Source organism: Nelumbo lutea, chromosome 5, assembly GCF_056320005.1.
Source record: "Nelumbo lutea isolate HS-2025 chromosome 5, American lotus-T2T, whole genome shotgun sequence".
NCBI classification, from domain to species: domain Eukaryota; kingdom Viridiplantae; phylum Streptophyta; class Magnoliopsida; order Proteales; family Nelumbonaceae; genus Nelumbo; species Nelumbo lutea.
In genome coordinates, this window is record NC_142688.1 from 57667652 (window position 1) to 57691979 (window position 24328).

General features: G+C 39.1%; 1 protein-coding gene across 8 annotated transcripts in view; it reads left to right on the top strand.

Moving 5' to 3' along the window:
• Positions 1-17832, top strand: part of LOC148852593 (uncharacterized) — a 41415-nt gene extending 23583 nt beyond the window's left edge. For 2 of the 8 annotated variants that reach the window (XM_088946960.1, XM_088946966.1), the window contains 2 exons: positions 8760-10922; positions 11900-13322. In XM_088946960.1, coding sequence (XP_088803086.1) covers positions 8760-10915 — 2156 coding nt within the window. In that variant the 3' untranslated portion in view covers positions 10916-10922; positions 11900-13322. Of the gene's footprint in view, positions 1-8759; positions 11116-11899; positions 13323-17815 lie in introns of those variants that run through there. The other 6 variants (XR_016099669.1, XM_088946963.1, XM_088946961.1 and 3 more) reach the window with 6 other exon arrangements.
• The last annotated feature ends 6496 nt before the right edge of the window (positions 17833-24328 follow it).

Sequence of the window (24328 nt, forward strand, 5' to 3'; positions counted from 1 at the left end):
CGAAGACCTCAGGTAAGCCTAGTTTTTGGAGTTTTTGGTGGATCTGCAATTCCTTATAGCTGGTCTAGGGTTTTTCACCAAAATCAGGAAGAACTGGAGAAAGGGGAGAGAATCTTGTTTTAGTAGGACTCTTCATTTTTGACCTAGGAAGTGGTGCCCTAGTTTTTTACCTTGGAGTTTTCTGAAGGGGGTGGTTCAAGGGTTCAAGTCCCATCTTTTTTGGAGGCCTCTAGAGGGAGCGGCTGCTTCTTTCTTTTCTCCTGCTCCCACGAAAAAGAAATCTTTGGAGGGAGGAGCTTCTAGGGTACTAGAAGGGTGTTTGTGGTGCCTGAAGGAGATAAATGCCTATTTTTTCATCTCAAAGTGATTTTCTAACCCTTTTTGGGAATAATGGAGGGCCATGGAGTTGAAAACAAACTAGGGAGTGAGATGGGACAAGGGGGAAGAGGTGTTAGAGACCTTTTCAAGGTTGGGACCATCACTATAGTTAAGTTAGATAGTACAAACTACTTAGAATGATCACAATCTGCAAAGATGGCCATTGGTACTCGTGGGAAGTTGGGGTGTGTCACTGGTTAGGAAGTGAAACCCAAGACTAACTACTCCCGATGGGTATAGGAGAACTATATGGTAATGACTTGGCTATGCAATTCCATGCTACCCCATACAAGTAAAAACTTTTTATGGGCTAACATAGCTAAGGAGATTTGGGATGGAGTTGCAAAAACCTATTCACAGAGTGAGAATATTGCTAGAGTCTACCAGTTGAGAAACTAGGTAATTACTACCAGACAGGGAGATAAGTATGTTTTCTATTTATTTTTCGGCCCTCAAAACCTTATGGCAGGAGATAGACCATTTGGAGACTGTGGTTTGGGAAAGTAGCAAGGATGCAACAACCTACCATAAACTATTAGAGAAGAATAGGGTTTTTGAGTTTCTTGCTGGACTTAACCCCGAGTATGACGTTGCATGGCAGCATATTCTTTCCAGAGATAGTGTTACTCTCTCTCAGGCATATGCCTTTGTATTAGGAGAGGAGAGTAGGAGGAATATGATGATGAGGAACTCGGGTCTTGAGCAGTCTGCTATGGTTAGCACAGTGAAACCTAAGCAGAGTGGGGATAGAAATGGAAATGAACTTAGGAAGGAAGATAAGAAGGATCTGATATGTGACTACTATAAGAAGCCTAAGCATACTAGAAATACCTGCTGGAAGCTTCCCCCTCACCTTGTGCCGAGCCAATTTAGAAATAAGAAGGGAAATGTGAACATGGTAGTAACTGGTGACTTGTCTAGACCTCCTACTATAGCTTCCCTAGAGTTTGTTGTAGCAACTGCAGTGAGGGCTGAATTGGAGAGGTATGGGCAGTTATTTAATCAACGAGATATAGTCAGCCCTAACCCATTATCGGGTGGACAACAAGGTACAAGTGGATCAGGAGGTGACCATTCTACTTCTTTTGCACATACAGGTAATTTACATGCCACTGCAAACTATGTTTATACTACAGGTAAAGAGGGACCCCCTTGGGTTATAGATTCAAGAGCCTTAGAGCATATGACCAACATTTCCACCATTTTCTCCTCTTACCACCTATGCTTTGGCAGAGATAAAGTTTCTACAGCTGATGGATCACATGTTTTCCATTGCTGGGAAAGGGTTTGTCAAGATAACTGATCCCATTTTCTTACCCTCTTCTTCCATGTTCCTAGATTGAATACTAACCTTTTATCTATTAGTAGTTTGACAAAGAATTTGAATTGCTCAGTGACTCTCTCCTGGTCATTGTGTTTTGCAGGATCTGGATTCAAAGAGGACGATTGGGAGTGGTCGTGAGGTGAATGGAATCTACCTTCTTGATGCGCTTCCTAGTCATCAAACTCATCATGTTAGCAGGGAATTTTGAGTCAGAGTCTGTGGGTCAGATTATGCTTTGGCATAATCGGTTAGGGCATTTGTCTTTTACTTCTTTGCATTTCTTATTTCCAAAGTTATTTGAGTCTGTTAATTTGTCTAGTTTAGAGTGTGAAGGTTTTCAACTTGGAAAACATTGTAGACATTCCTTTAAGTCTAGTAATAAAAGATGTTCTGCTTTTGATGTTGTTCATACTGATGTGTGGGGACCATATCATGTTTCTTCTATGGGTGGCTATCGGTACCTTCTATTTGTGGATGATTTTTCTCGGTACTCTTGGATATACTTGATGAGATCTCGTGATGAGGTGATATCCTTGGTTTGATAGTTTCACCAGATGGTGCTAACGTAGTTTGGGGTACAAGTGAAAGTGTTCAGGTCGGACAATGCCAAGGAATATTTTGAAAAAAAAACTAGCATTGCTTCTATCAAAAGCATGGAGTAATCCATCAAAGCAGTTGTTCTTCACTCTACAACAGAATGGTGTAGTAGAAAGAATAGATACATTGTAGAAATTGCAAGAAGCATGATGATAACCTCTACTGTCCTAGTTCAGTTTTGGGGTGATGCAGTTTTCACAACAGTTTTCCTGATTAATCGTGTGCCTTCTCGTATTCTTGGATATAACACCCTATTCAGCCTTTTTTTTCTTCCGGGGGGGGGGGGGCGTTCTTCTCAAGGGGAGTGTTTTGGGGAAGAAAGTGAGCAATTTATACCACTTCCGGTTCTAGTCCTCTTGTCCACTCCAGTGTCCGACCCTCCTATTTCACCTACTTTACCACCTCCCTTGTGTCCTGTTTCTTAGTGCTTTACACGATAGCGTCTACGACTACACAGAGAGGTTGATTCCACAGTAGAAGAACCCACATCACTTCCTATCGACTCCTCAGAGACTCCAGGTTCGGCTGACACTGACCCAGGTATGCATCTTGCTTCCTTTGATGGTTTAGTTCCTATTTGATACCACTAACCCCATTGCAGATGACCTTGACCTTCCTATTGCACTTAGAAAAGAGAAGAAAAAGTGTACTACTCATTGCATCTCACATTATCTCTCATATAGTGGACTATCTCCTTACCAAGCCTTTCTTCCCTCGACTTCGTGTCTATTGAAGGGAAGGGAGATCCATCATATGGATGGCCGAACCATGCAGGGTGGTTGGGCGAAATTTCAAAAATTTCTTTTTCCCTTCTGGGAATCACATTCCCAGTTTTAGAAAAATTGCACTTTTCAATGATCGTTCTTGAAACAAACCGGACCAAATCTGAAACCAAAGAATAGGGAGAGGAATACCTGATACGGAATCCATGTAAGTAGCTCCCAACGTAGGTGTTCATGCCCAAAGAGGTACCAAAAGCTGCCTCCACTGAAGATGGCGTAGCTTAGGGTGAAGTAGGATCAGCAATGCAATCCTTTAGCAAGAATTGCAATCCTTTAGCAAGGATCACGTAGGGATGTGTGCACGAACTTAGAACTGATTTTTCTAGCAAAAATCAAGGTCAAGATCCAATCTTGAATGCTCCAAGAGCTGGAGATCGAACAAGGTAGGGGCAGCAAGAGCAGTGGGAGAAAAATTGCAGAAGAAAGATTTCATTCTTTCGGAAGAACTCGCCCTCCTTTTCTATCTTTCAAAGATCAACTTCCTAATCTAATAAGGAAAGGGTTCTTTGATCCAAATATTTATTTGGATCTGGACTCTTAAGTGGATAAGACTTATCTTATCCTCTTGCTGATCCTTATCCAGATATAAACCCAAATTCGCCCCTTTTAATTAATCTAATTAAACCCAGTTCAAAATGGGCTTTAGGCCCATTAAGCTTTCAGGCTCATTTCCCTTTAATTGCTGGCTAGCTTGGCTCTCTTTGTATGGCCTAGGACCCTAGCATTGATCTTCACAAAAGCCATATGGGTTCAACATAACTTTTGTTATAAGTCCTGGCCGAATAAACCCCTGAGCCCATCAGTATGGGCTCTTAATGGGCCCAACATTTACACTAAATGGTCCCTGAGTCCAACCACCTTATGAAGGCCCAGGGACTATGGACTTAAGTGAGATTAGCCCATTAAGTATAAAAACCCTAAATGGTCTTACACTTAACCTCTCAGCCCATAATGATCAAACACTGCCTGACAAGAGGGGACCTCTCCCTCAGTTGCAAGGTACAGTGTTGCACTCTCTGCACACATGGATCTCGGGAATTAAAACCTTTTTGCGAACATCTTGTGAAACAATAATATATATGTATATCTCTATATAAGTATATTTTGCAAAACAAATCTCAACAAGTTTGAAATCAACTGTCGGCAGTTTAGGTTTCCATAAGAAAGAGTGCATTCCCTAATCATTCTCTTTGAACAACAAAGGGGCTGATTCTGTCACTATGGTCACCTACTCAGGTGAATTCTCAAACTGCCCCAACATACCCAGGTTTTGACCCCTGCTAAGGATCTCACTGATTGACATATCAAAGACAGCCCAATCCAACACCTAGTGCAGTACCATAATCGAGTCCAGGGGTCAGGTGTAACTTTCCAGTTTTTCCCATCTGTCTCCAAGGTCTAAGGCATCACTGGAAATTTGGTCCGGTTCAGAGTTTCAAGCAAACCCACATTACATGTGCTTCGGGTCTTACCCTGGTAGCTGAGACAAGCCACCCCAACCGACTTGGTAGCACATTAGTGTCAGCTTTGGCAGGATAAACCTCCCTAGAAATATCCAACGGCTGTGAAGATTCTAAACTAGCACGAGTCTCATAAGTGTCTAGTTTATGGTTGATTCACAGAAACACACCATAATAGTATGAATCAATTATGTACTATTATTCATTTACAATAAATGCCAAAAGTACATCAATCTGATTGGAGCTAAGGGCATACACTGTCTAACATCTATACTCAAGGGTGTCAATGAGGCTCTCTCCAAACTTGAGTGGAAGATAGCTATGCAGGAGGAAATGGAAGCTTTGATTAAGAATCAGACGTGGGAGATTGTGGATCTACTAGAAGGCAAGGAGACAGTTGGATGTAGATGGGTTTATACAGTGAAGTACAAGGCGGATGTGAGTATAGAAAGGTATAAGGCAAGGCTGGTTGCGAAAGGGTACACTCAAACTTATGGCATAGATTACTTAGAGACCTTTGCACCAGTAGCAAAGATGAGCTCAGTTCGGATCCTTCTCTTTCTTACTGCTACATACTCTTGGCCCCTCATCCAACTTGATGTGAAAAATGCTTTTCTCAATGGAGACCTGCAAGAAGAGGTGTATGTGGATCTTCCTGTTGGTTTCTACAGTGATGTGGAAAAGGGAAAGATATGCAAATTGAAGAAGTCTCTATATGATTTAAAACAATCACCCAGGGCATGGTTTGACAGGTTTAGAAAAGCCTTGGTTGTATTTGGCTATACTTAGACTCAATCAGATCATACTCTGTTTGTAAAGCAGAGGGGGTCCCTGGTGTCAGTTCTGATAGTGTATGTGGATGGCATTGTAGTTATAGGAAATGATCTGAGTGAGATTGATAGCTTGAAGAAGAATCTGCACAAAGAGTTTGAAATTAAGGATCTTGTGGAGTTGAGGTATTTCTTGGGCATTGAGGTGGCAAGATCAAAGCATGGAATCTTCATCTCACAGAGGAAGTATGCTCTAGATCTTCTATAGGAGAGAGGGAAATTGGGGACAAAGGCAACTAGTACACCTATTGATCAGAATCACAGTATAAATGCTTTAGAAGGTTAACTGGTGAAGGATGTTGGAAGGTATCAAAGATTAGTGGGGCGGTTGCTATACTTATATATGACAAGACTAGGCATCTCTTATGCAGTGAGTGTGGTGAGTCAATACATGCATGCCCAACGAGTTCAGCTTTGGGAGGCTGTTGACAGGATACTTGCTTATCTGAAGGGATACCCAGGTAGAGGCATATTGTTTGCTGACCATGGACAGTCGAATATAGAGGCTTACACAGATGCTGACTGGGTAGGATGTCTAGATGATAGGAGATCTACATCAGGAGTTTGCACTCTTGTTGGAGGTAATCGAGTTTCATGGAAGAGTAAGAAACAAACAATTGTGCCAAGGTCAAGTGCAGAAGCTGAATACAGAGCCATGGCACATGGAGTTTCAAAGCTCCTTTGGATCCATTCCTTGTTAGGGGAGATTGGGATTGAGGCAGAAGAACCTATGATGCTATACTGTGATAATCAATCAGCAATTAACATTGCACACAACCCGGTTCAACATGATAGGATGAAGCACATTGAAGTGGACAGACATTTTATAAGAGAAAGGGTGACTTCGGGGGAAGTTTGCTTACCATATGTTGCATCTGATTTGCAGCTTGCTAGTGTTCTTACAAAAGGTATTGCAAGAAACAAGCTGGAGCATAATCTATGCAAGTTGGGAATGTGTGATATTTATTCCCAACCTGAGGGGGAGTGTTGAGTTATTGGGCCAGCTTTGTTTATTTTTATTTACATAATTCAGTTAGGAAGTTATTGGGCCTTAGGCCCATTAGTTTATATTAAGTTAAGTTGTTTCTTTCCAGCTACTTACAAGTAGCCGACCTACTAAGGGTATGCTTGTACTTGTACATTCTTTTTATGAAGTATATAAATTAAAAGGAAGGGGGCGGCCAGAACTAATTCTTTTTGGCTACCTCTCATTCTCTTCTACTATTTTATAATTGGCAATTAGGCAAGGCAAGACTCAAAGAGTGCCTTGTTGCCTAGGTGTCACCTTGACTCTAGGGTCTTCCCAAGTTGATCCATTGCTAACCCAGCTCCCATGTGGGCCCCATGTCATCATAATGATGCCAAATAAGCATGGGAGCAGCTTTGGTTCTCTTTTGATACACCTTAAGTTGGTCCCCAAATCCCCATCCCCATCTGTCATGTTGCACTACTTTCATTGGGTTCCTTGACCTTCCTGGTTAAATAACCCAGGTGCTGTTTCACAAGTCTTTCTATGTGGTCTTCTGGTCATTGGAAAGATTGGAAGATAAATTTTTGGTCTTTTTTCTGTTTGGTAATTGCAATACAAAAAGACTTGAAGACAAACACCTAGAAAGACCATAATGGCTGAAAATTGGGAAGCTTCAAATGAAGTTTGGTCTTTGTGTCTTTGATATCCTTCTAATCTGTTTTTAACAACTCAGTAGATCAAAATACTTACCAAACAGTCTTGGTCTTTTAAAGACCAGCTCCAAAATGCTCTTTACGTCTTTTGGTCTGCTGGGCTGTCAAAAGATCTACTTAGACTTGCCAAACAACATCCTAGATTCCTTTACCTCCCACAAATTGCCTAACAGCCTTGGGACCACTAAGATAATTTAGTCCATAAGAGGGGTAATAGAAATGGGAAAGTGAATACTCTCAAGGCTGCAACCAGCCATAGTTTCCGGTCCAGATACTGGAAGAGACCGACTCTCAGTAGTCATGATCAGTACCAGAGTATAACCAATAGCACCACAAAAATTCAGTCAGTCATCTTGCAGCCACTACACTGTTGTTCCAAAAACTAACAGGTGTTTACACACCAATAAAAGACATGGAGAAGGGCTTCCAACCTCTGTTTTAGGGAATATCAAAAGTATTTTTATGTGAAAAAAAGTCCTTTACTTACAAGTAACAATCAAACCCTCTAGAACAGCCATGCGATGTGGAATAGCTTGTACCCTTGCAGAAGTATACTTTTACACCACCTTAGTCATGTAAATCACCTTAAAGAATAGTAGTTTGGTCCTATGACCAGTGCACTTGGTGCACATTTAACCATAGTAGGTAGATACCCAGATCTGTTTTAGGGATATGAAAAGTACTTTTATGTAAAAAAGAGGCCTTCTTTACGTACAGGTAACAATCCAACAACTAGAACAGCAATGCAATGTGGGAATAGCATTGTGCCTTTGGAGCAGAACAGTTTTACACCACCTTAGTCATGCAAGTCACCCTTAAAGATAGTCTCTTGGTTCTACAACCAAGAAAAAATAAAACAAAATTGAGTTCCTTCTTTGCTGATCAGGTCTAAGATGATAAGGTGATCACCATCTCAGATTCCAGTTGAGTGGAGAGAAGAAATAAAGAAAAATGAGTGAGAGAAGGAAGAAAACTAATAGCTATAGTAGAATATGCTTTGATACCATGTAATCTGCCACAGAAGAGTTAGAAGAAAAGGGAATAAGGGAATCAAATTAGGGAGGCCCCAAAAAGGTGTGTGGTAGCACCCCACATCTTATTTATTTGAATAGGGTAAAGCCATAATGATAAGTATAAAGACAAAACCCCCCCTAAACCTAAGGGTAAGAATAAATCAACAAAACTAAACCCAAACAACCTAGTAAAAAATGCAAAGGCCATGATGCCCTTACATAGGCAACTGTACATTTTAACATTAAGCATAAAGAATAGCCTGAAACAATTGATTCTAGAATAACAGCTCATTTTCTGGTGCTTCTGCAATCTGTCTATTACTTTATAATTGATTAACTCTCCTAGTTTTTATGCACATTTGTTGTCATTCTCTTTTTCTTTTCATTCTATGGGAAATCCAGTTTGATGCTCCCTCATTTCATACATACAAAATATTGGCCTACCAGATAAAAGTTGTTCTTATAGATTCCATTTGATGAATTTCTTTGCCACCTGAAACAAGTAGGATAAGTAGACTTTGACTCACTGCAGTTGGTCATATCCTCGTTTCTTCTTTGGCCTTGAAAATACCATATTCTGTAATTCACAGGAAAGTTTTACACATGTGACCATGGCTACTAAATCCACTAGTTTATGTGTGTGATGGTGAATGAGACTCTCAATTAATAGTTATGAACTCTATGTTATTCAGGTGTTTCTCCTGATAGAAGGTCTGAGGTTTCAACTTCAAGCAAGTATTTTCCCACTTCCAGAAGAGTGTTCAGGGGTCTAAAAGACTATGCAAGGAAGCTTTCTGATGTTGATGCATTTACACAGGAAATTGAAGATTGGGTTCTGGAGAGGACATCTTCAGGCACTGAGGAGGGGAAACAATTGTTTAGGTCTCCCTTCCTTGTTGATGAGTTGCGGAAACTTGATTATGCATTAGAAGGGATCTTATTTCAGCAGCTCTTTCGTATGCCTTACTCACTGTATCCTTCTGATGATCTGAAAGAGGATGAGTATCTTGCTTTAGAAGACTTCCTTCATACTATTGTAGATGGTTTATGGCATACCTTTTGGCACAAACATGGGCCACTGCCATTCTTTGTGTCTTGTCCACGTCATCCTGGATCTAAGTTCTATACAGTTGAAAGGGCAATAATGAGAGGAAGGCTAGGAGGGCTCTGTGGAGCAGCATTGTTATCAAAAAATGAGAACAGTATGCAAGCTCAGTGGGATCAAGTGATGGAATTTGCACTGTTTAAACCAGATATTTCACAGGGAAATGAGTTGGGCTTTTCTGCCGCTATCATATGTGAAGCCCTGTTTTATGGTTTTCATATACTTCTTTCTAGAACTTTGAGCAAGTACAATGCTGTTAATGGTGATTCTATCTATTTGCTAGTTCTTGATTCCAAGTTTGGAGGGGTGGTGAAATTTGGTGGAGATCTAAGTAAGCTTGAAGTCAACTCAAGCAACCCATACAACTCTGTGGTAGAATGGATTAAAGTTCATGCAGAAGTTAGTGTTTCACCAGTGGATCGGATATGGAACAAGTTAGGAAATGCCAATTGGGGGGACTTGGGAACTTTGCAACTGCTTCTGGCTACCTTTCACTCCATAGTTCAGGTGAAGGGTCCACCAAGAAAGTCAATTTCCACATTGGCAGCAGATCATAGTCTTCGTCTCCAGAAGCGTAGGATAGAGTGCTGCCTTCTTGATAATGGAAATGGTTTGGTCTCCATGCAGCAGACTAGCCACAGTCAGGAGATTGTTGAACTTGACCATGATGAGGACCTGTCTTTTGGAAGGCAAGCATCACGCTTGAAGCTCAAGCAGGGTGAAATAATGTTGTTGGAAGATCAGCAAGGGCGGAAAGGGTTCAGGATTCAGGAGACTCTGGTAGAAGGAAACTGCATGTCATACAGTGCCATTTCTCTAGAACATCCTGGTGAGTTATTGACTGTACATGTGGGAGCACATCCATCTAGGCTTGAGCCATCTTGGGAGGATATGAGTCTGTGGTACCAGGTACAGAGGCAGACTAAAGTATTGAACATTCTGAAGCAGCAGGGTATCTCAAGCAAGTATTTGCCTGAAATTGTGGCCTCTGGTCGCATTTTACATTCTGGTCATTGTAAGAAGCAGAGTCCAGGTGATCGGTGTGATCACCCATGGTGTGGAACACCAATTCTTGTGACATCTCCAGTTGGAGAGCCACTGTCATCCATTGTTGCTCGGGATGGACCGTTTTCCTCTGAGGAGGCAGTCCGCTGCTGCCGGGACTGCCTGTCAGCTCTTAGAAGTGCTTCAAAAGCCAATGTTATGCATGGGGACCTCTGCCCTGAGAATATTGCACGTGTTGTTGATGCCCATGGTGCCAGAAACAGATCTCTGTTTGTGCTTATTTCCTGGGGGCGTGCAGTTCTGGAAGATAGAGATAGTCCAGCAATAAATTTGCAATTCTCCTCAACTCATGCACTTCAGCAGGGGAAGCTGTGTCCAGCATCAGATGCCGAGAGCCTTATTTATCTGCTATATTTTGTCTGTGGAGGAACAATGCAGCAGCAGGATTCCATTGAATCTGCACTTCAGTGGAGGGAGAGATGCTGGGCAAGGCGATTAATTCAACAGCAGCTCGGTGAGGTTTCAGCTCTATTAAAAGCATTTGCTGATTACGTGGATAGCCTCTGTGGAACTCCATACCCTGTGGACTACGACATCTGGTTGAAGCGACTGAACAGAGCAGTGGATGGTTCGACTGATAGGGGGAAATTGATTGAGGAAGTTGCTGCAACTATGAGATTAGAGGACATTCCAGAGTCTTCTGGAACTTCTGGAGGTTGTACATCATTTTCATGTTAAAAGAAAGGTTGGTGGTTTGTGTAATTTCATTTTTTCCTTTTTATTTTCTTGTTTCTTTTTGTGGGTACTTCCGTACTGGGTAGGGGGCTTCTAAGATCTGCATACACCACTTCTAAGCAATGTTATTTATGTAGAGCTTCCCTTTGATTGATTGCACTGCTGGGAAAATTCTCCACTCCAATTCTCTGAGGTTTGGATCAGATTATCTTTGATTGTGACTTCGTATGTTGAATCTCTTGGGGCATTATGTTCTGATTCGAACTAGGAACCCTTTTTTTTTGGTTCAGAATTCTCTCTTAGGGTGAGGCGCACATTCTTATTCATCGGAGAGATTGAAATAAGAGAACTTGAGAAGGTTAATGCTAATATTGCAACATGATAAATGCAGCGAGGAAGCACGGTAGGTTGCATAAAATGATATCTATATGTGGGTTGTGTTGGAATCTTTCTCAAGTCCAATGATGCTTCCTCTGGCTATTTTTTATTGGAACCATGTATGGCACAGATGATGGATTGAAGTTGAACTCATCCACAAATGAGACTGAAGACTGCATTTTTCATTTCTTTCTGTGTCAGGCACTCTTCTAAATGGGAACTGGGTGTTGAATTTCCATTTTCCATGCTCCATGCATTCTCTTTTGGAGATTCCACAATGTGTCCTTTCCCATGATTTTCTTTCTTGTTATCAGTTATCTCCAAACCATAATTTTCATAATCAAACATTTAGCCTCTATCATAGAATCTACCTTTCCTACAGAAGATTTGGTGTAGGGAAAGACTAAATTTTTCCACCCATTTCCAATTACTCATCAACTTCAGAAGAGGTGATCTACTACTTAACATGCCCGCCAAGACTAGGGTTGTCAACAGGTCGGGACAGGGTGTCACAGTCCTGTTTACCAGTTGCAATCTCCTTCTGAATCAGAATATCATGCAGTTAGTTTAACCATTGATTTTACAAGAGGATAATGCTGATCTTTGCAGAGTGCTCTCGAAGGAGGAAATCGAAATGGTGGTCCTTCAGATTTGGTGCATGTGTCTCTTCACCAACTTTATTTATTATATGCATAAATGTTCTTTCTCTGCTCTTAACAAAGCTTGTTGATGAAGGCAAACTGTCAGGTATCAAGATTACTTGGGTTGTCCTGCTGTCTTGCACATGCTCTTTGCAAATGATCTTGTTATCTTTGGTAGGGCAACTATAAGTGAGCTGGAAGTTATCCAAAAGGCGTTACTGATTTTGGAGCTTGTTTAGGTCATTTGTGAATTTCCAAAGGTCAGGAATGTTTGTAAGTAAAAATGTGACCAATCGTATGATAGGGCTACTCTTTTCAAGCATCATCCCTTCCCAAATTCACACTGTTGCTCAATTTTGCAAAGTTTCTTTGATGAGGGGACAAGGAAAGCAATTATGAATGTGCCAGTTGCAAAAAATGCAGTTATGGAGGATGGTTGGGTGTGAACTTTGATAAGAAGTGGACTTTTTTCTATGAAATTAGCTTAGACTTCTTTGTTTCCACCTATCTTTTGATGGGGATGCCACCTGAAAAAAAAAAAAAAAAATGGAAACAAAAACTCTACCCAAGAATTTAGATGTTTATGTGGAAGCTCTTGAAGACTTGAACTATGGACTCATGACTAGAGATAAGTGTGGAATCAGTCAATCATCTTTTTTCTTCATTGGTATTTCTCGAAATCAGTGTGGTTTGGGTCAAGATTTGGTTGGCATCCTTTATCCAGAGGAATTTCAAACTTTCAACAATATAAAGTTGGATTCAGACTTCTATCTCATGTGGGGTGCAATGATGTATAATCCTGGTGGAGATTTGTTTGGTTTAGTACTGCACTATGGAAAATTTGGATGGGTAGAAATAAGGTGATCTTCCAAAATCATGTTCCAGATCTACTTTTAAGTTGAGAGATTAACCAATTTGATAATAGTGGAAGTTTGTGACATGTGCTTTGGAGGGGGATTTTAAAATTTATTGTGATGGTTCCTTGCGATTTGGGTCGGCTTTTGCTGATGGGTTGATGATAAGCAAGGTTATTTGTGGAGGCTGGTGTAGAACCTACTTGCGTTCTTGATGTAGAGGCAATGGAAGTTGAAGCACTACATCATGCAACCTTTGTGCTCGAAAATTCTTGGATAATGAGTGATAACATCGCGGTGATTAATTTCTTGCAAAGGAAAAACTCGATGTACTCCCTGCTCAGTAGGCCTACTCTTTTCATTTTCTTGACGATTTGAATCTATTAAGGATGTGTTTGGTTTGAAGGAAAAAGTAGGGAAAGGAAAGGAAAGGTAGGGAAAACTCATACAAGGTTTGTAAAATAAAAGTTTCCCTACCTTTCCCTTCATTTCCCTACCTTGTCCTTTAAACCAAACATAGCCTAAGTTTCTTTTGTATTCCTAGAGATGTAAATGTGTTAGCTCACCATCTTGTCTCTAGTTCTAATGAGTCTAGGAGGCGGTTTTTTGTACCCCTGGAGACCCTTTCCCTTTTTTTTTTTTTTTTCGATGCGTAAAGATTTTACCTTTTTACAGCAAAAACAAAATATTAATTGGAATGAGTAAGAACCATCCTGATTAATAGTCATAATAATTAAGCCTGACCCGATAGACTCGGTTATATCGACAGCTATATTTATTTATTTAAATAATAACGTAAAACTTGATTTTTGATAATATAACCTTAATAAAAATGACAGTGAAACAGTAAATTATTTATGTAATTATATTAAGTGTTTTTAACTAATATTATTTTATATATCGCTTATCAAATTTACCCTTTTAGATATAAAATATGATAAAAGTTATAAGAAAAACTAAAAAACCCTTAATTGGTTCAGTTCGATTAATTCAATCGGCCCTAGCCCATGTCTTTACAAATTTTGTATAGATTTCCCTATTTTTCCTTTTCTTTCCCCATCTTTTCCTTCAAACCAAACATGGCCTTAGGTGCTACAACAATTAGATGAACCATGGTACATGGCCCTAAATCATTTACTTAAAATTTACATGCACAACTTTAAACTAAATACAACATTCCTCTATTCCTCTAACTAAACCCCATCCCTCCCTCAAGTCCAACTTATTTGGGTTTAAGAAAGTGATGCCATTCTCAAAATTGAATCTTCTCGCCCCCCACTACATCACTTCACCAAAAATCTTGGCAAAGATTATTAAGCATCTTAGATGTTGTTTTTGGCAAGATTCAAAGTATCGATATAAGCTGATAAGCTAGTATTGGTACTTTTTTTAAGTTTTATTTATTTATTTTTCAAGATCAGTTCAGAGGGTCAGTTTAAGGCCTGATTACTCTCTAAACCATGGTCTGACCCGATACAACCCCTGGAGGAACGTATAGAGAAGCCATCAGCATGATCGATACTTTAAACCTTGGTATGTGAAAGTAAATAGAGTTGCATGTGGCATATAGGGAGGGTTTGAAGGTCGATTTTATAAAGCACTATTCTCTCAAGATCTCTCTTCTCTCGCTCATGCATTTGGGGCCCAACAAGGAAGCAATGTGAACTCACATTCTTCTATGGGTATTTTTGCTTTGCTGAAAAAGATTATAGATTTGTTAAATATACATTCTTTCACAAACCACCTACAAAATAGTATGAATTACTCCTTGATGTAAATTCAGAATTAAAACATTTAAAAAAAAAACCAAACAAGTCATAGAGTGGATATTCAATAGAGCAGATAAAACTTTAGCGAACAAAATAAATATGGTGGGAAAAAGAGCATCTTTGGCACAACCCTCTTGGTGGACAAAAATACTTCTTGGATTTTTCAACAAGATATCTCGTTGGGAAGTGGATATTAAAATCACAAAAGTGGTATAGAAATCATAACTGTCAAAGTTTTGAATTTTGGGCTCGGTTTGGAAGGAGTATAAATATAAATACATACAAATTAAAATAATATAAAATGATCATAACTTTCAAAGTTTTGACTTTTGGGTTTGGTTTGGAAGAGTATAAATACAAATATGTACAGTACAAATACATACAAATTAAAACAATATAAAATGTAAGGTTTTGTACCCTACAAATTTGTATTTGTACTCCTTCCAAACTAAATCATAGGCATGAAATAGCCTGATTTGCTTTCCTCATGCCTCATGGTATGGGTAACTTGCAGCAATAATGATATTATTGCTAATGAGTTGCTCCAATGTAAATGCATTTTTGCAAAGGAAGGCTAAGTTTATAGAGAAGTGGTTTGTATTCTTCCCGATAGGGTGCAAAAATGCAAATAAATTTGTACTGATGCAAAACTATGGCAGTGCAAATGATTTGAGTGTTAAATTTTGACCTATTTTTGTTTCAAATTTTAGCTTATTTTGTTTGATTGTAGTACAAATAAATTAAGACATGAAGCAGAATATTCCTAAGAAATTCTTCGATTTCTTCCGGTTGCTTCTCACGTTCCGTGAATAGCCGGGAAATTGAGGAATATCCTGTCATAGAAATTGAATTACTTGTTGATAAGAAAAGAAATTTTAATTCATATCTGTCTCTTTTTGCCGTACTGCATGCTACATTTTAGAAAAAAAGACCCAGAAATGATACATTGAAAGAATCTTTTGGGTCTTCCAATATCAATAGGTTGATTGTTTCGCTCCTGTATCTCCAAAAGGGAAAAAGATCTTTGAGAATTGTTTCATGGATCTGAAAAAGAGTACTTGGGTTTTGGCAAACCTGAACCACCAGGTCATGATATCTCTACATATATAGAGTATACTCTTATAATTCATTGACTTCTAACTCCAATTTAAATTAATGGTTTTTAGATTTTCAAAATGTATTATTAAAAATACAATTGAAAGGTTGTGGGTTACTATTACGTTGAACCCTATAGGATTGGATTCAAAAATAAATAAAAAAATGCACGTTTTCAAGTAGGATCGGGTTGTATTGAGCTTCGGCTCCTAGGTTTTGTTCCCTCCTTTTTGGATTTTTAATAAATTTTTCTTTCTTTAATACACTTTTGTTAATTTTAAATTTTTTTATTTTAAAAATAATAAAACAGACTCAGATTAAATCTGAAATCCGATGGGATCCAAAATGGAATCCTAAAACACCTTGATACGATCAGTGGGTATTCGATTTAATTCCTTTTGAGGTGACATAGGGTTGTATTAAATTCAATCCGGTCTTATTAACATTTTGGTTCTAATAGAATTTTATCCATAAGATTTTTATCGGGTTGGGATTGGAATTGAATTTGAAATTACATATTTTTAATAAATGAAAGTAAAAAAGTTAATGGAATATTATAATTTGATTAAGTCTCCCATGATACTTGAATTGTATTTTAAAACATTTATGTGATATCTAAACCAAATTTATTAAGCGACAGACTGGTTAGCTCGTAAAGTTCTTAATGGCTTGGGGTGTAATAGAGTAGGGGTGTCAATTGGACTAGATTTGGTCCAATCTGGTCCAGTCCAATATTGATCCATTTACAAATGGACTGGATCAAATTCAGTTCAAACCTCATATAAACCGGATCTAGTCTGGTCCAATTGAAATGCAAATGGACCGGATTGGACCCAATCTAGTCCAAATTATATGTTTTCCTCAGAAAACATTTTCCCTAGAAAATATTTTGGTTGCAACTAAAATAATGAAGAAAAAACAAAATGTTTTCCTTATAAAATAATACTCAATAAAGAATAAATTATTTTCCTAATTTCTCAGAAAATAAACAAAATGTTGCCAATGCATATGTACAGTTACTAAACAGTTTTAAGACAATTAATCTGGCCATTCACAAGTCCATCAGTTTTGAGTGAAAGATATCACTACAAAGGCAAAAACATCCATTTGCAGCGAGGAAGGCCTGAATACCTTGTTAGACAGTTGTATGCCCTTAGCTCCAATCGGAATGATGTACATTATGAATTTATAGTAAATGAATAAAGTACATATTTGATTCATGTTCTTGTGGTGTGTTTTTGTGTAATACCCTTAAACTGGACACTTATGAGACACTTGTGTTAGTTTAGAATGTTCACAACCGTTGGATAAGTCTAGGGAGAGCTATCCTGCCAAGGCTGACACTGGTGTGCTGCGAAATGTTGGGGTGGCCTGCTGTCTCAGCCGCCAGGGTGAGACCCAAGGCACATGCAATGTAGGATTAATTGAATCTTTGAACCGGACCAGATTTCCAGTATTGCCCTGTTCCTTGGAGATAGATGGGCAAAACTGGAAAGTTACACCTGACCCCTAGACTCGATTATGATACTACACTAGGTGTCGGATTGGGCTGCCTTTGATATGCGAATCAGTGAGATCCTTAGCGGGGGTCAAAACCTGGGTATGTTGGGACAATCTGAAAATTCATCTGAGTGGGTGATCATAGTGACAAGATGAGCCCCTTTGTCGGATAAAGATAATGATCGGGGATGCACTCTCTCTAATGGAAACCAAAACTGTCGGCAGCTGATTTCAATCGTTGCAATTGAAATTATCTTTTGTCAGACATGTAGTCATCTGACTTTTCGATGAAATTATCTTAAATAACTTCTCCAAAGTGGTTCAATGAACCCTGAATCAAATTGTCAACCAATTACATTGGAATTATCATAAGAGCTATTTATTTTTTATTGATTCATGTTTTATAATATGTATTTATCATTAAATACTTTAATAATAGATATCATTGTAATGTCTTACTTTATTCATAGAATATGTCATAGATTTTGCCCAAGTTATACAATGGATATGATTTAGATTTTAAGTGGATCGGATTGTTTGAATACATATCTAATAATTCGACTACAAATGGTCTGACTTTCTGAGATTCAAATCCATTGTAGTCGTATCAAATTTTGAACTTGGACTCGGATAATGGGAAACCAAATGACAGTCCTGACGTGGCAGAATTTGGCATAGAATCGGTCAAAATTTTTGGATGAATTCAAATACAGACAACCGTCCCCAAATACCGGAGATAAAGAAAAGGTGAAGAGGAAGAAGCAGTAGCAGCGAAAGAAGCTCATTTTTTTTAATTGTACCTACCTGAATTTTCAAGGTTCTGTTTGTTTACAGTGAAAATTTGAACCGGACACAAATTTGGCACTCTATTCTATTTTGGTTTCCTTTCTTTGTAATTTGCATTCTTGCCTGATATAAAATTGTATTTTTTTCTATCTTTATACTCACTGGCGGTCCAAATTTTGTATCACGAAAATTGATGCAAAATTTAGGCCCCATTTGGTTCATGAGAATAGGGGTCTGAAATCGGAATTAAAATGGGTTTTTCCAATTTCAACTGTTTGATCGAGTGGAATTGGAATTGGAGTCCCATTCTCATTCCTAATGAAATGACATTCTCTCATCTGAGGGAATGGCCATTCCCTATCCTCCCTTGAGAATGAAATTCCATTCCTGCTGATTCTAAATTTTCAATTCTCGCTCCCATTCCTGTGTGTACCAAATAAACTATGGGAATAGACTATTCCGATTCTAACTGCGAACCAAATGGACCTTAACACTTTTTTCTTCCTACCCCAATTCTCTCTCACATAAAGCAGGGACCACGGCCATACTACTTCAACTTACTTTCTGTTATATTTTTCACAAATAAATAAAAAATTCGCACTCCCATGCATTTATACCACTGCAAATGAAATTTGCATGGTAAACAAACTGAGCCCTAGGGTGGGTATGGGTCAAGTCAAGGCTCAAAATATCGACATGTATCGACTTGTATCGGCCGATGCATATCATATCAGGAACTTTCCGATACATCCTTACAGAAGGTTTATTGGGGTTTTGACTGGTAAGGGATGTACGGACCTTAAACTGGCTGTCTGGCGCCCCTCTGAACCGAATTAAAAAAAAAAAAAAACTAAAAAAACAACCGATATTTCCCTCAATACGCTTCTACCAACATATTGAACGTATCGATATTTGCTGGAATCATGTATTTACATCACAAGCAACAACCTCTAAAGAGAGAAGATTACAGCATATGCTTTCAATGTTTGAAGAAGGAAAATAATGGTGGGTATGGGTCAGGCTGGAATCATGGATGTCACCTACCTACCCCCATTTGCATTTCCCACGCAGTGGGTAGAGCAAAAGAAGATAGATCAACCTTTCTCTTTCTTTTCTTACAAAAAATAAAATAATAATGGAAAGGTCTCTTTCCTTGCGCTTTACATTGTTTCTAGGTTTCAAGTTTCAAAATTCAACCAAAGAAAAAGAAAACGCATGTGCAGAATTGATTCCTTATCAACTGTCCACATTCCAAACCAACACCTACCCACCTTTGGCTTTGAGTCTCTCACATCTGCTTAATCCTTTATTAGCTGTTTCATAATGAGCTCTGTCTCTTTCCTACGAGGAATGAGGTGGAGAGCTCAGCTGTGATAGGGCTTCAAGCAACCCAAAATTAGGGCACGTTTGGGTACGCTGAAGCTTTGGTTGAACCCAAAATTAGGGCCTCTTTTCCGGGCCCCTTTGGGTTTTCAAGATTTTTCATCCAAAATTGGTTATATGCTATCCGGGTGGGGCCCATCTCAAAAAGATAAAAGTCATTGGGGGAAATAAGTTCCTAATTGGGAGGGCTGAAGTACAGCGGCTTCTGGCTTTCTAAGTGAGCCCTACACGGACAAGCCTACAAGCTATGTTTGGTACTTTGGTCAAAAGTTATTGGAAGGGTTGTCTGCTTCATCTCTTTGAACAGCTTATCCTTTAAAGCAGCTGAATCAGCTTAGCCAGCTAGCCTCCCAAATGGGCCTTTACTAGGGCTTTATCCAGATTACCCAAAATGACTCACCATATATATATATATATATAAATAAGGAAAAATTCTCAATCAGTATCCTGTACTTTGGCTCGAGTGATAATTTGGTCCCCAAACTTTAAAATGCAATAATCTAGTACTCCCAAATTTTCAAAATGTGACAATTCAGTACCTGTCATTAACTAGTCCGTTAATCAACTGTTAGGTGACATTTTAAAAGTCAAAAATGCCCTTCCAATGCCATTTAAGTCTCTTTAACAACCATCCAAACATTGACAAAAAAAACTGAATAATCCCGAATGCTAGCCTCTTTTATTCAAAAAGAGTTGATGACTGTTTAGAAGAATCTAGAATTTTGGACTGTTCATTTTATTGTCAATGTTTGGATGGTTGATAAAGAGAATTGGATGACATTTGAAGCGCATTTTGACTTTTCAAATGTCACTTAACGGCTGATTAACGGATTGGTTAACGATATGTACTGGATTGTCACATTTTGAAAGTTTAGGTACTTACAAGATTCAAAGTATCGACACGTATCGGCCCGTATCGGCTGATACGTATTGTTCCAGCACCCCACTGATACACCCTTACAGTGGGTGTATCAGTGGTCTGACCGGTTCAAGGTGTGGCAAAGACCTAAACCAGCTCCCCTGAACCAGTTGGAGGAAAAAAAACCACCAAAAGGAGTACCGGTTCACCCGATGCGCCCATACCGGCGTATCCAGCATATCGATATTTTGAACCTTGGGTACTTGATTGTCATATTTTGAAAGCTTGGGTACTAAATTGTCGCATTTTAAAGTCTGTGGACCAAATTGTCACTCGAGCCAAAGTACAGGATACTGATCGGGAATTTTCCCATAAAATAACCCTTCCAGTACAACTTTCCATTACTTTTTATAAGCATGAAACTCACATTCTTTTAGGTTGTGTTTGGTTTGGAAAAACAAAAAAGTAGGAAAAAAAAAAAGAAAACCTCAAACCTGTACAAACCAAATACAGCCCCAAGGTTCAAAATATCGATATGCCCAATACGTTGGTATGGGCGTATCAGGCGAATCAATACTCCTTTTGGTGGTTTTTTTTATTTTTTTTTTCACCAACTGATTCAGGGGAGCCGATTTAGGTCTTTGCCACACCTTGAACCGATCAAACCACTGATACACCCACTGTAGGGACATATTGGTAGTGTGCTGAAACGATACATATCGACTGATACAGGTCGATTTGTATCTATACTTTAAATCTTGTACAGCCCTATGGGCCATTTGGCTAAGGGTAGCAAACTCAAGCATAAACAGAGACAAGCCCACTCATGCAGGCCTAATTAGTTTAACAAGCCCATATTGATGCTTGGATACAGCTCGCAAGCCTGAAATTCGCTCAGCTGACAGCCTCGCACTAGTTGAACTGGTTTGGGTTTAACCAGTCTAGATTGTCCCAAGGGATGTGGGCCAGTAAGAAATCAACCGATTAATACGCGTGCCTGTATAATTGGGCCAGGCTCTGCGATCTATCTTGGGCCAACTGGTGTCAGATGGAATTAATGCCAATATTGTTTCTTCATTGGATTCCGATCTAATGATGCCAATGCATAAATGACTCACGATTCTACAAGGTCCCCAAGGGCCCCTCAAACTCACAGATCAAATTCTTAACTGGGGCCCACTGCAATACAGGTCCCCCAACCTAAGTGAACACGTGGCAAATTATGAGCGCCCATCTGAAATTCTTAGGGTTTAAGGACATGATCACCTACCTCAGTTAAGCCTGAACCTTATCTTCCATATTGGATGACACTACCCAATGCAACGTCTTCCCTGCTACCTAAATGGAAGAGGTTTATTTAGAAGCTTTTTCTTCACGTGGAGGTTGATATGCCAAATCTAGAGGCTGTACTCTGGAGATTGGACCACTTCTGTAGTTCAGGTCTACTGTACGACTTCTTGATTTTCCAATGTATGAGGGGTGCAAATTCTGGTTCAATTTTGTTTTGGGTTTTATGCAAATAAAAATAGTAGGGGGAAAAACTGAAACAAAAATCATTTAGAAAAGGTCAATTCCAATTTGGGAAGTCTGAATCCTCCTTCACAGCTATATATTTAGAGGACTGTCGGTGGTTGTGGGTCTCTTAAGAGAGAACAATCCGATGGTTGTGATCCTTGTGGATCAACTGTCATGGGTGACATAACTGTTGATGTAGGGTACCTCATAGCTTTTAATCTTAGTTCTTAACCTTTTGAACAAACAAATAGACAAACAAATCAAAGAGGGCAAGAGAGAGAAGAGGAGACTTATATGAAAGAGAGAGAGAGAGAGAGAGAGGATGCTTCCTTGACTTAGCAGTTTGCACAATTCATGTGGGGCTTTCCTCCAACAAGTGGATAAGATCTCCACTTCATCCCTCGCCAAGCCCACAAATCCATAATTTGCCAAGGCCGAGTTGGTCCCATGTGTGCCCATCTAACTTTTTTTTCAACTTTTGGTCTGTTCCAAGAACAAATTCTATGTTGGGTTTAGCATAAACTCTATTTTCTTGGGAAAGTTCAGCGGGTTTTATATAGTTATATTCAATATTGAGTGTCATTCTGACCTTTATTAAAATATTCAAGGGTCATTTATTAAAATATTTCATCAATTTGCCACAATCTATCGGTTTACTAAAACATTTCTTATAATTTGTAATCAATTTATTTAATCGGCCTTTTATTAAATGAAAGTGGAAAATGATAATTCTGACCTTAACATCTCTTCAAATAAATTTAATCTATAGCAATGAAAATGTTATTCTTTGTCCTTAATTAAATGCGGGCAATGACTCTATTCAGTAAAATTTGTTGTCTGCTTGAAAAAGACAAGCCATTGCTGACAAATAGACCTATCATGGGCCGGGCCAGGTCAGGCTTTTTATATGTATTAACAGAATATATTCAGGCTCGAGCTCGAGCCCGATTCGACCATCAGGCATAGGTCTTGAGCCCGAGCCCGGTCAAAGATTTGAAACAAGAAATTTCATCTTTTTTATTCAATAAAAAAGTGTTTTATTTACATTAAAAACCTTCAAGACTCAAAAATAATAAAAATCTCACTATCACTTAAAAAAATAGAGAAGAAGAATAAAGAAAAAATATTGCATATATATATATATTTTCTATTAAATAAAATATATCTTTATTATTTAATATATAGTATCAAGTCGGACTAGGGCCAAGCTTTTTAGAGAAAGCCCAAACCCAGCCCGAAAAAAAATTCAGGCCCGAGCCCGAGCACGTAAGCCTAAAATTATGACCAAGCCTGATTTATAATAGGTCGGGCCGGGCCAACTCGCCGGGCTACCTGACCCATGACTTATGAGTTTAATCACTTATCGGACTTTCGGAGTCCATTAACAGCTCTGGCAAGGAGGGTCCAAGCGAAGCAAACCCTAAGTTTGACTTGGAAGTTATATACATATATATTTGGATAACAAATTTTATTTTAATATGTAGAGAGAAATTTTATATATATTTTTATAATAGACTAAAATTAAATAAAAATTTTAATTTATAAAAAGTCATATTTTTATAATTAACACGGGTAAGCTTGTCCCTATCCTAACCCCAGATAAATATTATTGCATTTTGGGTATGGGCCGGGTTGGGCTAGGCATCCTTAAAAATTGTTAATACAGCATCAAAAGGGTAGAACATCCCCCATAACTTCTTAGGCTTCTAGTGGACATGTGCCCTTATTGATCCCCTTTTAATCACTTTAAGATAGTCCTTCACACCAAAAAAGAAAATACTAAGGGTCCCTTTAGTTCATGGTTGAAATCAGAATTTGAATATGGTCCATTCCCCACTTTCCCCACCTAAGGCTCCATTTGGTTTGTGGGATGGGGATAAGAAAAGAGAATATTCCAAAAATATTCTCTTTTCTCATATTTGTTTTGAACGAAAGAAGGGGATGGGAAATGGGATGAGAAAAAGGTGGGATCCCAAATTCCAAAATCATGGATTTGGGGTCGCACCAAAACAGTGTGACCCCGGTGGAAAAACTCAAGAAAATCTATCTCCTTCCTCACTCCCGCATGCCTTGTCCATTCGACTGGAGCTCGATATTCTTCTTCGTCTTCCTCCTCCCTCTTGCATGCCTCGTCCATTCGACTAGAACTTGGTATTCTTCTTTGTCTTCCTCCTCCCTCCCGTATGCCTCATCCTCTGTCGACGCTGGTTTCGTAGGCCATCGCTGCTTTGAGCTTCACTGGTTTCGCAGGCCGCCGTTGCTAAGAGTTGCAGCGGCAGCGATCAGGAAATAAAGAATGTGGTAGCTGAGTTGCCGTTGCCAGTAATCGAAGGAATAAGGTTGCCGCTGCAGTAGCAGTGAAAAGTGAGGAAGAAATAGGGATGGCGAATGTGGCAGGAAGTTGGATGAGGGAGGAGAAATAGAAAATAAAAGAAAGAATGGAGGGAGAGAGGGAAAGAGAATGAGAGATCGAAGAGGAAAGAGATCGCCGCCACCACTCCTCTGGTTTGAACGGTGAGGAGAATGAACATTAGATTGAGCTCCAATACTTTAGTCATTTGGTCCCTTTTACACTTTCCCATCCCATCCCATCCCAATGAAACCAAACAATGCAAAATTAATTTTTTATACTTTCC